Source organism: Stigmatopora nigra, chromosome 12, assembly GCF_051989575.1.
Source record: "Stigmatopora nigra isolate UIUO_SnigA chromosome 12, RoL_Snig_1.1, whole genome shotgun sequence".
Lineage (NCBI taxonomy): Eukaryota > Metazoa > Chordata > Actinopteri > Syngnathiformes > Syngnathidae > Stigmatopora > Stigmatopora nigra.
In genome coordinates this window covers 3,892,477-3,906,462 of record NC_135519.1, presented here as the reverse complement: position 1 = coordinate 3,906,462, position 13,986 = coordinate 3,892,477, and the positions used below count along the sequence as shown (strand labels likewise).

Below are 13,986 nucleotides of genomic sequence, written 5' to 3'. Positions count from 1 at the left end.
AATAATAAGAGGACTTTGGTACGCACAGATTTGTCCATTAACATGTAAATTAAGAATAATTTCTCCTCAAAATGCAATGATTTTTAAGCATGTTCTTAAACACCTTTCAAATCAGGTTTCCGTCTTAGACAAAAAAATATTAACATTTTGACACATTTTCCCTATTTCTTCTACCATAATTCCAGAGCAGTTAGCATATTTCACTATTAAGAATTTTCAGAGTTAACAAAAAATGTCAACCTGCAACTAATGCTTCGTACAAAACCCAACTACATTCTCTCAAAAAGTCAACTTCATCCTGAAGCATTTTTGACACAAAATGCTGACGTTTAGCACACAATTTCTGCAGCAGGAATTTAGTTGGCAATTCTACAAAAGTGCATATTACCTAGTAGACCTTAACGCTACTGTAAAATGACCAAAATGCTTCTCCAAAACTATTGTACCTCACGGTTTGATAACCAAATCACATTTTCAATCCCTATGCTACTATTTGGGAGTACTTTTTCTCCCATACAAAATCCCACTAAATTGTCACATCTACATTTCTAAAAGTGGGATAAAAGCAAAAAATAGTTTGCATTGACGTGGACTTGAAGTGCGTCTCAACATCTTATTATGTTTTTTTCGTGTTAATTAAAAGTCACATGACCCCCACTTATCTTGCACTGGGAGTCTTTTCGCCATCCCGTCTTAGTCATTGATGGTCCTCCTCTCCCGTATCATCAGCTTCTTCATCTTCATACGTCGGTTCTGGAACCAGATTTTGACCTGCCGCTCGGTCAGGTTCAAGAGTCTGGCAACCTCAAGACGCCGGTCTCGGGTCAGGTACATGTTGTACAGGAACTCTTTCTCCAGCTCCAGAGTCTGGTGCTTGGTGTAGGGACAACGCTTCTTGCGGGTAGACTTGGCGTGGATCCAGCTGGCTGACGGGTTCGCTGGAGACCACCATCCACAAAAACAAGGGTTCATATGACAATGTGATTTCATTCAATTTTCAGAACTATAATTTGTCATTTTAATGACTAACAGATATGATGACAATTCTTTGGATAGTGAAAAGATGTTTGCCAATATTACTAAATGATGCAGTTTTTGTGTTTTAATCTATTTGGTGAATTGATTAACCTAAATATACTCTTTAAATTTCCTCATGCTTATTCAAAATGTTGCAGTTTTTTAGACACACAAATTAACAATTTACAATATTTTCAAAGCACTTTGCACCAATTAGTGAGCAAAATGTGTAGAAAATCATCCAAAAGCCTCTCTGTTAAAAAATAGTATCCGCTATATAATACCATCAATATTTGAGCAGTCTGTACATATTGTTACCTAAAATCGACACACTACTTTAGATCTTTAAAAAAATCAGTTTAAAAATGTAACGTGTTTGCATAACAATCTGAGTCTTGCTAAAACAACAATGATGCAAACGCACAAATTATGACACAAAATAAGTACCTTTTTAGAAATGACATAACATTTTTCCACATAAGTCGATTCTTTCTCAAATAAGGAAAATTTCGATTGTAAACTATCACTGTCAATGGCAACCAATGAGTTACCATACCATTGTACTCTAATCCAAAACATCTTGTAGGGTTTTGTAGGAAGTGCAGTTATAAATCCTGACAAGTCCTACCTGGCAGTGCACGGGCCTTTGTTGTTAAAAAGAAAAAAATAATAAAATCCCGATATCCCTAGATGTATGTTTTATTGCCCCTCTGTGCTTGGAGAAGCTTGGGTTTTTAGAAAAGGCTAGCCTTGGAGCTCCAGGAGCACATGAGCAACAAGTAGATATGAGACTCGTGTTCCACACTGTGCCACTAAGCAGCTCGCAGCCATTTATGAAGCCACTTCCCTTTTTTCTTTTTTTTTTTTTAATGGAATGCCAAAATGACCTAGAAAAGCTTGCTCGGATTGTTCACTGTTTTTGTAGGGTTACATGTCACAATAGACTATACAAAACAGCAGAACATTTTAAAACGTTTTAATCCAGTGCCTCCATAGTTGTGAAGTATTCACATTTTCCTTCACTAAATTTAGCATTTAGCTTTTGAGGGAAAGAAAATCACGAATGATATTGTGCTGAGAGTTTTTATGAATTGTTTTCAATTGAAACCGTGTGATGACCTAGAAAGTTCTTGGTTAACCCCATGCCTCAAAACACACACAACACACACACACACACACACAACACACACACACACACACACACACACACGCACACACGCACACACACACGCAACACACATACACACACTGATGTACTTCCACATGCATTTCAATGGCATTTAATAGTTGTAACAATATTTTTTATATCATATGAATGTTAACCGACCACATCTATTTTTATTTTGCAGTTTTACTATAATCGGCCTTTTTTGTTCTGATACTTTTACCGCACTGTAACTCAACGATGGAAGTTGTGTTTAATCATCCATCCATAGTATATATGTTTACATTGTGCTTTTTGAGCTCATATTATTTCATTTAGATTTGAATAGTGTCCTTCTGCACTTTCTGTTGTGTCCTTTAATTTTCCAAATATTGAAAAGTAACATAGGATTCAACAGCCAAATTGTTCATTCTTAAATCTCAATGATGTTTTTTAATATACTGGTTCATTTATAGAGTCAGAATATTATAAAACTCACATTGACCTGGATGTATAAGGCATCCCCAATGAAGAGTCCATCGAGTGGGAATGCAGCAGTTTTGTAAACACACCTGTGCGGCTTGCATGCAGCCAAAAGATGAGCTAAATAACAGCAAAAATCCTTCTCTTTATTTGGTAGGACGATAAAGTTTTATACAATGTCGTTGAGGCCCAGAGGACATTTACAAGCCAATAAAAGTCCCCCCACAAACTTCCTTACATATGGCCGCATTGCTACACACACACACTTACTCACACACACACACTCACACACACTTAACTAGTGATTAGTGGAGGCATGTCTTCATTTATTTGTAAACTTGCGTGCGTTGGTTCGTTCATTCATCGTTACCTGGGTCAGGTAGCACCGGTCTGGCTTTCCTCCTGTCCTCGTCGTCTTCATCATCGTCCTCCTTCTTGGGCTCGGGCTTTCCACGGAGCTCATCGGCCGTCCCCAGCCGCTCGAGTACCACATCACCCGGGCTAGCGAAGCTTGAGTCCCCGGGGCTGCCGCGAGTGGAGCGAGGAGGCGAGCTATCGGGCTTCACTACCTCAAATCTCGGGCTCGGATTAGACGGGCAGCCCTGTGTCGGGGGTAGGCAGGCGGCGAAGCTGGCCTCCCCGGCTGGGCCCTCCCAGCAGCGGACGAAGCGGCCTTCCGATGCCGGGGCGAGGTGATCGGTGTGTGGCTGCGGAGCGTAGTAGGGGGACTGTTGCTGGGGCTGAGGCTGGAGGTGAGGCAGTGGCGGCGGCGGCGGTGGAGGCTGGTGGTGGTGGTGATGGTGGTGGTGACCGAGGAGGTGGTGCGGGTGGAAAAGACCCGGGATGGATGCACTAGGGGCGGCCTGCAGCGGTGGGGAGGAGGGTGACGACGTCGAGGAGGGGTTGGCAGCCGTCGTCGTCCATGGTGAGAAACCATTGAGTCCGCTTTGCTTGTTGGGAAAGTGAGCAAAATCCGGAATGTGCGAGCCGGGGGTACCCTCCTCTTCGTCCGCACCGCGGGTTGGCTTTGCGCAGCCGGTTGTCGACGCCTGCAAGCCTGCCGGGAGGAAATGCGCACCGTACGGCTCTTCAGTCTGCAGCCCCATCATGGAATAATAATTTGTTAGCGACATGTTTATTTTATTATTTCAATAAAAAAGACACTTAAAGGCGACTGTAAAACCTTAGATGGGTCAGTATAGTGGCTTCCATCCTCCCCTAAAATGGTAGTAATTTTTTTTCCTGCCCTTACCTTCTCCTCAGCCGCCTATTGGTTATGGTGCAGATCACATGGTCGCACTGTATTTACCCAGCAGAGCAAATAAATCAAATCATTCTTTTGTGCTCGCAAATGTGATAGGAGGCCTGTGCTGTGCCAGATGGACGTGTGTGCTGCAAATACACGCACACACTCACACAAAACTACTTTTACAGGCTGAATGAAATAGCAGGGAAGTTTACAAGCACATTATCAGGGAGCGGTGCATGCGTGTGTCTGCCTTCATTCTTTGTTTCATCAACAGAAAAATGAATGGGAGCACTACTGTTACTTAAAAATGATCACTTTCCAAGTTTTTGGGGGTGTGTGTGTTGGTATTATTGACCTTAATCATGACAAACTTAGATCTATTCTGTAATGGTGTCATCACAATTATGCAGTACTGTATTTTATGCATGACTAAATGCAATAAAGTTGAAACATGGTCCCATATGTGCCACTCATTTTAAACTGCAGTTTATTAACACATACATTACCTTTAGTTGGAAAAAATATTCTTCTTAGATTTTATTGTCATCCAAAGGGACATTTTCTGGGTTTATGTCCAAAAGCATCCATGCATCTCGTTTGTGAAAGATGGGTTCACTTCTTTAATTTGATTTGATGCATATTGTTGCATATAAAAAACATTATGCAATCGCAATTGTATATTTTGCTGCAAAATTAGCTCTGTAGCATTAAGTGAAGTAATCTCATCCAACAAGTGAGCACATTTATAATGTATCTGCACTTTAAATAAATAGATTGAGTTCAACATGAGCAATCCTTCTGGAATTCCAAACTATTGCTGCTACTTTTCACGAATCAGGCTGCCACATGAAGTGTTCCATCTGCAGACTTTACATAAAGAAAAAATAAAAAACATTGAGCAGCTTGCATGCAGCCAACACTTGAGAGTGGCTGTATTTCACATCCTAAAATGTCCTCGTTGCTTTATCGGTCTAGAATAAACCCCCGGCAGCAGGTCTGGTATTAAAGAGAGAAGGCATGAATCAGCTTCTAAAATGTCATTTAGCTTCGAGCTAGCTCCACTCTGCAGGGCACAGGCCTACAAAGCTTTAGCCAATCATTAGGGGGCGCTGTCTTCCTCAAGGGCCCCAAAAACACATCATTCATTAACATTTAACTGATTCATGAGATATAAGATATACCTCTTACAAAAATATTGATCAGTCGGACAGATATTTGCTCTAATTGGCATGCTATGATTTCTATTAGGAAAGCACAAGACTGGGATTTCTAATTCAATTGTGTTTACTTTTAGAAGGCAATTGGGTTTAATTAAAACATGTTAAAGACTTTTGTTTTCTATTTCCATCTAAATTATGAGCAATTGCTTTTATTTGAATCACTCTTTTTCAGTTTTTCACTTCTTTCCAATGGGAAAAAGCATATTTCTAATTACATTTCTCATTGTACTGCAGCTGTAGAACACAACCAGCTCATTTCAACAATTCAATTAGTCTTTCAGTTACCCTATCATTCCTCTGCTCTATATATCTTATTCCCATATAATCTCACCTCCATTTAAATCTCACATATCAGGACTGTGCACACTTCCCACATAAAACTGCATGGACCTGATTTGCATAATTACATTTCCAGTCAGTTGTTAATTGTATCCCCAATCTGCATGGACACTGGTCATCAAAATGACACAGAGAAATCAATCAGAATCAGTTTTGATGTGTCTTTATCACATATGTTGCTGTTGCCAACATACGGCAAATAGGAACCCTATCACTGGATTTTAGGGAATGGCTCCAAATCAGTCTTTCCAAACATTTCGGGTGACAAACTACACGAGATGATTGGTTTGACTTGAAAGGTTGATCAAGTGACAATGAGGCAGTAATGCTCTATAAAGTGGAAATGCATCAGTGTTGGCCCGCACAGTTGAACAGGCTGCTGCTGCGCTTTATTGCCGCTCATTTAAAACACAATCTCCTCTTTCATGTGCCTGTCTGTGTCAGTCTCTGTGTGTCTGTGTGTATGTGTGAGTGTTTTCACATCACACTCTAACACAAACAGGCAGACAGGCTGTAGAGTGAATGTAGAGAGAGTGTATTGCCCCTAATAAAAATGGCTGAGCTGGAGGAAATTGCAAGGCTAGGGGGGGTGGTAATGTGTGCGGTTCAAGTTTCAGACTTGGACTCGTCTGACAGTTTGTGTCCTCTGGTACCCTTCACACATGGATTATACACAGATATGTCCAAAGCTGGCATTAAAGTTGATTTAAATCATTGGCTGCCATGATGGTAATAGACGTCCAAAGCATTTGGACTGGACAGCAACCATCTCAATCCAAATGAATTTGACACCTATCCTAGTCAATAGTCTCCAGCCAGTTATCTTATTTAGGCAAAAAGAGGTTGTAAGTGACAAATTAAGGCAAAAAACACACAAACAAGGACATTATTTTTCTTTTTATCGTGAAATCTTTACTAATTGAAGATGATTTTTAAAGTAACATGTCTACATATATGGTTTTGACGTTGGAAGCCGGTAAAATGTTTTGTTTGACAACTTTTTAAAATGTATAATGTCAAATAGGGATTGGTTAAAAAAAGATTTGACCAACTCAGCGATTTTTAGTGACACAAATCTGTCATGTTGTTATTTTATTAATAAAAATGAAGTCAATGCACATGATTTACTCTTAAAGATGACAAAAATTTACATTTTTGGCTCGATCTGTCCACTTTACCTTGAGTTTGGCACCTGTACGATAAATGCTGGGGATGAGTCCAAACAATGTGCCACCTACTGTCAACCGTCAATTAAACATTGGCACCTAATGAAAAAATCAGTTATTTTTCTAATTTCTTATGCATAGAACAGACTAATATCTTTGAAAAAGCTACCATACCCAAGAAATGATGGCAAATCCATATCAATCACCCCTAAAGTTCTCCAATAGACTCATCCATTTGAGGTTGATGTCCACTGCAGTAGAATTGCATTCCATCTATCTTTTTTTCCTTCATCCTTCTATTCTGGAACCAGATTTTCACCTGCCTGCAGCAATGACAACAATCCAGCTCAATTGATTTACAAGAAAAGATCAATCAATAAAAACCAATAAGAAGGAGAAAAAAAGACAGTGTTTTTATGCACAAATTGGGCGTCAGCGTCTCTCATGGCCAAACAAATGCCAACATGGGTTCAGATTTAAAGCCATGATGTCACTGCTATCGTAAACATCATGGCAGGAATATCTGATGCAAATGGGAAGCTGTTAAAATTAGTGTAGAAAGTATTCAGGTGGCAACATTTTAACCCTAAAGTGTTCCCTTAAACATCTCCAAAGTACAGTAAATATTACTAATACATGTTGCATTGCAGCCTTTGACTGTGCACTTCATTTAAAATGAATCAAAATCCACATTTAGAACATGGAATAGGGGTGAAAGTGCTGTATAAGTTATTTCAGTGTCTCCTTTCTTATTCCTCTAGAAATCATTATAATTCACTACTGGTGGAGGTAGAAAATAAAACATATCAGAGCCTATGAGTGCGTGGGTGTAGCTGACATCACAAAATGGCTGCGCCCATAAACTATATCATTTTTTTTGGTGATTAAATATTATTGTCTACATTGTCAGCGGTTTGAGAAAATCACAATTTCCTCATAAATACTACTGATTTGTTTCTTCCTCTGGATCAAATGCAATGTACCTCCTCAAATTGACCTGGGGCATGTTTAACGATCCAAACATGTTCGACAAGAAACAAAACAAATTCCAATTAATATAAGATTATTTCTACAAGAATGTTCTTACATGTTAACTTTGATTCTTTTAACTTAATGAGTCAGTTTCAGTCAAGACATAACAAAAATCCTGATGATCATAAAAAGTAAATCCACAATGCCAAGTGGAGGAAGCCACTGTTGCTACGTAACAGCTTTACCTACAAATAAAGGGTAAAAGTCCTTCCCTTGCAGGAAGGAAGAAGCCTTCATGGAAACTTGAGACGTCAATTAAGTAGCTTCAACTGCTGCTTTTACAAGGTGTAAGAGCTTTCGACACATGCACACTCGCATTATGTACATGTTCTTGTTCTGAACAAATGCATACCTGTCACTGAGGTGCAGGAGTCGTGAGAGTTGAGCACGTTTCTGCTTGTTGACGTAGATATTGATGAGGAACGCTTTCTCCAGCTCATTGATTTGCTGCTTGGAGTATGGACAACGCTTCTTGCTCCTCCTCGCCAATGAAGCTGCAACACATGCACGGAAAACATTTTAAATGAAGTAAAAGAGGAAATCTATGCAGAAATGTTGACTGTTAAAAGTAGCAATGCTGGAACTTTGATTTCAGCAAATGTTTTTGATATTCAAAATATATAACTTTGACAAATAATATATTCTGATGTATTTTAATGTAATTTTCATACATTTCTTCTGATCTTCATCTACTGTTTTTTTAAATCCTTTATTTGTTCATTTCAGGGGTAATTTATCTTCCATTTGTATTATTAAAATAGGCTATGTAAATATCTACATGAATTAAAACAAAATATATACAGCATTTTTCTTACATTAATGTTGAGCTGTTTGGTGTTATATTTAATTCAATCATTGATTTTATTATTTAGGTAACACAATTTCCTGACTACAAATATTGTTAATATGCATTTTATTTTACATTTTTGTGCATCATCATCCAATGTATACTCATCTGTGGCCTTAGAATTGTGTAGAATCTGGTTAAAGTATTTCACTAAATTGTGTCTCAAAGTAGCATTTTATTCCACCTTTGAAAAAAAATGTCGCCAATATTCAGGCATTTACTCGGGCCTTGACCGAACTCACCAACGCAATACGGCGGGCCGACCTCGTCCTTTCTCCCGGCCTCGACTGACGTGAACACCGGGCTACCTTCGTCGCTTCCCCGGCTGTGATCGCTTGACTTCCCGGGCGACAAAATCGGCGCTACCCCTCCGATCTCCAACACCGAGGAGCGGCTTCCTTCTTGCCGGGGGAGGAGACTCTGTTCCGGGGTTGCACTACCGCACAGACCTCGGCTCTGGTCGACCGTTTCCGGCGGAAGATACACATACGAGCGGGGCTGCTGGAAGTGGAGGCCCCGGTACCCGGCGGAAAGAGCCGATTCTTCGGCCGCATTATGATCCCACAGAGCGGCGCCGAACGTGCCCGAATCAAACGCTGGCTGATTATGGATTGGTAAATACATTTTTATTTCCAGTTGAAATGGTTGTTGTCACATAAAAGTGCAGGATATAAAAATGCAGCTGCTATGCAGTCAATTGGGGAACGTTTGGAAAAATTGTAATAAGACTTTGACCTTGAGCCTGCCCACATTTTTTAGTCTGCAGGGTAAAATTAAACAAAAGCACTGAGTGTTTTTGCTGTTACAGGACCATGAAAGGACGGTATGGACGTCCTCCCTGCGTTTGACTTTATTTTGATTTTTTTTCTTCCGTGCAAAAAAAGAAGGAAAACATTCTTTGGGATCATGTCTCTTCATAAAAGTCACGGTATATAGGGCTCACTGTCTGAACTGATGACATCATTTCAAGAAAAATAGGACAACCGCAGTTCCTTTTGGTGGATGAAAATTATTTTTTTTTAATGATCAACTTGATAACTGTATACAGAGTAAAATTAATGAGCATGATGACATGTACAACAACCCACCTTTGGGCCCTTTGGGTCCTTATAGGTTATGGGAATGAAGAGAAAGAAGTTCTTAAATATTTAAAGGACATGTTGCTGATATCCAAAGCAGATCTACTCTCGAATGTCAACCAATGAGTCTAACAGGAGCTTTGGAAGAAGAAAAAAAATCAGCCTTACTTGGCAATTGCCATTCTCAAGTCCAGTAAATCGTCCCGGTTCTGCTTCTGCTCATGTTTTTTTTATGGTCCAAAAGGAAGATTTTCTTATCACAAGCAAAGCCAAATGTCTGCTAGCACTTGGCTCAGTGTAGATTTATACGCAATGGCATAGTAAACCATGGAAAGATTTAAAAATACAAATGGTCATAAAGCTCAATTTTGATGGCTGATTGAAGCATCATTTATCCTGTGGGATACAATGCAGATTCTCCATCTACGTACGAGATATGTTATGTTGTTGCTGAAGAGCTAGTAATCAATGATTCTGTTTCAAGGCCATTAGACGTGCACTCCACTTTGACTAGGAGGGGCAGACAGCACTTTGAATTAATATGGTGTGGACGTCTATAGCTGTCAATGGCAGTGGACATGACAATTGTTGATGGTTGTGATCACTTGACAATTGCAAATGGAATTTAAGACATTTATTAGTTGCATAAATGGTAAGGGAATTTTTCAGTGAATTTCTTTTGTATCCAGACCAAAAAAACAAACAAATATTTTGTATATAAACGTTTGTAAGTAGAGAAACCATTGTATTCAATTAAACATGCAATGTCAATGCAAAGTCATTCCAGAGTAGAAATCAACATGAAATTAATATGTTTTAATAAACTACCCACACCTACCTTAGTATACTGCATATCACTGGCATCATGTAGTATGTCCACAATGAGAAGTTGGATCACAAGTTTATGACATCAAGGGTCAACTAGTTTAACAACTTCACCTGTTTTTGATGTCATTACACATGCAACAGTGCTAAAACGGCCCATTACCTGGCCATGTAACACTGTTGTTAAAGTTTAACAACCCACTGCACTCGCACACTTAGCAAGGCCTCGCTAAGCTGTTTGCTTTGGCCTGTGCATACACTCTTAAGTGTCTCACTACAAAATAAAATGTTTTTAAAAATGGTGCATTCTGTTTTATAGGCTACAGCTAAATATTAGGAACATTTTTTTTTTATCTGAAAGCAGCGCTGTGGCATATGGTGCTATATAAAGCTGAGGGAAATCTAGCTAAGTAAATTGGGTGTTAATTGCCGGAATTAAGGTGGTTTTCTGGGAAAATTGGCTAAAATGAGCATTCCTTGCATGTTTATTTATTACATGTCGAAAACCGGCGATTAACGATGTTGCATGTTTGCGTGCATTCTTTCGAGCTTCCCTGCAGCGCACCTTGGGCCCAAATCGATGCAAAAGCTTACCTGGGTTCGACTGTTAGATCACTCATCTTTTGCTTGGCCTTCACAGAAAAATATGAACAACAAAGGGAACAAAACAACAATGATTATTTTAACAAAATGCTAGTTTTCTATTCAGGAAGATATCACTGAAAGTAATTTAGAAATAGATCATATATAAATTTATTTTATGTAATGCCAACCAACATATACAGACCACAATTCCATTGCTATAAAATTGCTCCCATATATAACACTGCACACATATAAAGCAATATTTCATGATAGCTCATACAATTGTGTTCACTAAATAGCATTAACTTTGCTTGTTAGGTCTGTAAAACCTTTCAAGATGAATAGATATAAATATATTATACAATATGATATATTAATCATCCATGGTGAATATTCATTATGTGTTGATATTTCTCCTCATAGTTCGCTCATGAAATACCACCCTGGAAAAAAAATATTAAATTGCAGCAGAATGATCACTTCACAAATATTTATTAAGCAATATGATGACATTTTACTCCATTTCAGGCAGCATGACAAAATTTCCAAATATTCTGGTTTGGAGTATATTAATTGTAGAAGACTCAAGCATCATAAAAAGCTCTAATGCTTAACAAAATTATGCACAAACAACAAAAATAGAACACTTATATTGAAATGACTGCATTTTAAACATTGTTTATTTTATTTGTATTACCTCTCTCTGTGTGCATCAGGTCTTTATTTTGACACCCTCAGACAGCCAAGTCCAATAAACGAGGCCCCCACCAGTCCGCCCTTCACCAACTGCCCCCAATCTCTACCCTCCTGCACTAAAGTGACTTTGAACCAAAGTGTGCAGCAGACACTTTACAAGGCATACATGCAAGCAAATGGTGGACTGTAAAAGGTCTCCTCGAACCACACACACACACTCAACACACACACACACACACACACACACACACACACACACACACACACACACACACACACACACACACACACACACACACACACACACACACACACACACACACACACACACACACACACACACACACACACACACACACACACACACACACACACACACACACACACACACACACACACACACACACTCAAACACGCACACACACACACACACACACACACTCAAACACGCACACACACACACACACACACTCAAACACGCACACACACACACACACACACACACACACACACACACACACACACACACACACACACACACACACACACACACAATTGTGCATATGCAAAAACATGCTCTCACCCATCGCCTTTTAATTAAAAGATTGTTGGACACCAATTGTTGGAGTTATTTGCATGGCTGTAGGAATCCCCTGTTTGAAGTGTATTTTTTTATTGGTGGTAATTTTAAGTAACCATCAACATTTATAAGCCTTCAGAAGCAACCACATGCCAGTATTCATTCCATTTTCAATTAATTCGCATTTATATCGTCTCGTTAAAGATGGACTCACAGTTTATCACAATTTCTGGCCAAGTGTGAGATAAATTGAAGTCGTTTTGTATTATGAGGGTGAAAACTTTTTCCAATGTAAAAAAAGCGACTTCAAAACCTCATTTGTTAAATAATTCAAAAAGTAATTGAAAATTTGAAAATGTTTATAATAGATTATAGTGTTTGTTTTGAAAATATCCTGCAAGAAGACTTGAATATGAAATAGCAATGCGCTTTTGTGAATATTTTTCAAATGATCAACTAAACAATATGTATTTGTGAATATTTCATAGCATGAAAACAATACAAAAGAGGAGAAACCTTGTATTTGTGTGACTTATTTTCCTGATGCAGCTTGGACACAAATTGTCCATCATGCAGTCATCTTTTGGGCAAAACATTCATTTGCATGATAGATTTGGTATGTTTGGTAAATTATATGATGGATTCAACCAATGATGCTATTTATTTAACAGATACAACATGATTTAAGTGAAATATGTTCATATTTTTCATCTAACAAGTCTCGATTTGATCTCATTTAAGATGTGGGGATTAAACAATTTTGAAAACAACTGTATCCTTTCCCATTTTAAATGATAATTTTTACACCATTCCCTAAATCCCATTTACTGGTGATCAGAAAAGGCCTACAGGGTTGCATAGTCCTTAATTGGAGGCTGTATGATGCCTACAGGCATCACTGCGATCATCCCTGAATTAATAATGTGATTTATAATGTAAAAAAAATATAAAGGATACACAGGAGTCGAATTTCAGTTGTGTGTATACATGTTTTTTCCAAATCCAGATTGCTGTACATACATATATATATGTATAATCTCTTCTTATTACATTTCTTAATATCCCTGCACGTTTTTTCATCACACAGACTCGTCCATGCATGCAAATGAGAGCCAAAGTGTCCATGGATGTTGTCGGGTGTAAAATATGTCTTTACGGCGAGCTGCTCTTAATTCAGCGACTACAAGGACCATAAAGGGCAGCTAGGGAGGCGTGCACCTTAATGTCTTTGCTGAAATAATGAGGATTCGCACGCATATTTTTACATGCGTAATAGTTATGTGCAAATATATGCTGATTTGCATCCGGATTGAGGTCTACTGCATAGTGTGTGTGTGTGTGTGTGTGTGTGTGTGTGTGTGTGTGTGTGTGTGTGTGTGTGTGTGTGTGTGTGCTAGTGTGTGTGTGTGCTAGTGTGTTAAGGGAATTAAAACAAGTCGTCGTTTGGTTTAGGTGAATTTGATGCAACACAGCCGCGTGTGAGTGTTTGAGGCTTTTCTTTTTTATGACGTCTATAACTCTTGAGCGTGTAGTCGTCGTTAAAGAGCTGAAGGCCACGCGTATCGTCATACATGCGCGCTTTCACTCATGATCAGATTCCACATATTGTACAAACGCCACGTCGTGAGTGCGTGCGCGCGCGTGCATGCGAGTGTGCGTGTATGGCATCAATTAGTGTCTTTTGGGGGATGATTTGCTAGCAAAGCGGTGTCACTTTAACACCA

At 39.0% G+C, this 13,986-nt stretch overlaps 2 protein-coding genes across 2 annotated transcripts; both read right to left on the bottom strand.

Moving 5' to 3' along the window:
- Positions 1-615: 615 nt before the first annotated feature.
- Positions 616-3,881, bottom strand: LOC144205201 (homeobox protein Hox-D9b-like). The gene is made up of 2 exons (XM_077729407.1): positions 3,015-3,881; positions 616-938 (listed from the first exon to the last, which is right to left on the bottom strand). Exons 1-2 carry the CDS (start codon positions 3,775-3,777, stop codon positions 694-696), a joined length of 1,008 nt encoding a protein of 335 aa, XP_077585533.1. The 5' UTR covers positions 3,778-3,881; the 3' UTR covers positions 616-693.
- A 2,661-nt stretch (positions 3,882-6,542) lies between these two features.
- Positions 6,543-9,159, bottom strand: LOC144205203 (homeobox protein Hox-D12-like). The gene is made up of 4 exons (XM_077729409.1): positions 8,740-9,159; positions 8,003-8,144; positions 6,793-6,941; positions 6,543-6,717 (listed from the first exon to the last, which is right to left on the bottom strand). Exons 1-3 carry the CDS (start codon positions 9,119-9,121, stop codon positions 6,827-6,829), a joined length of 639 nt encoding a protein of 212 aa, XP_077585535.1. The 5' UTR covers positions 9,122-9,159; the 3' UTR covers positions 6,543-6,717; positions 6,793-6,826.
- Between the last annotated feature and the right edge of the window lie 4,827 nt (positions 9,160-13,986).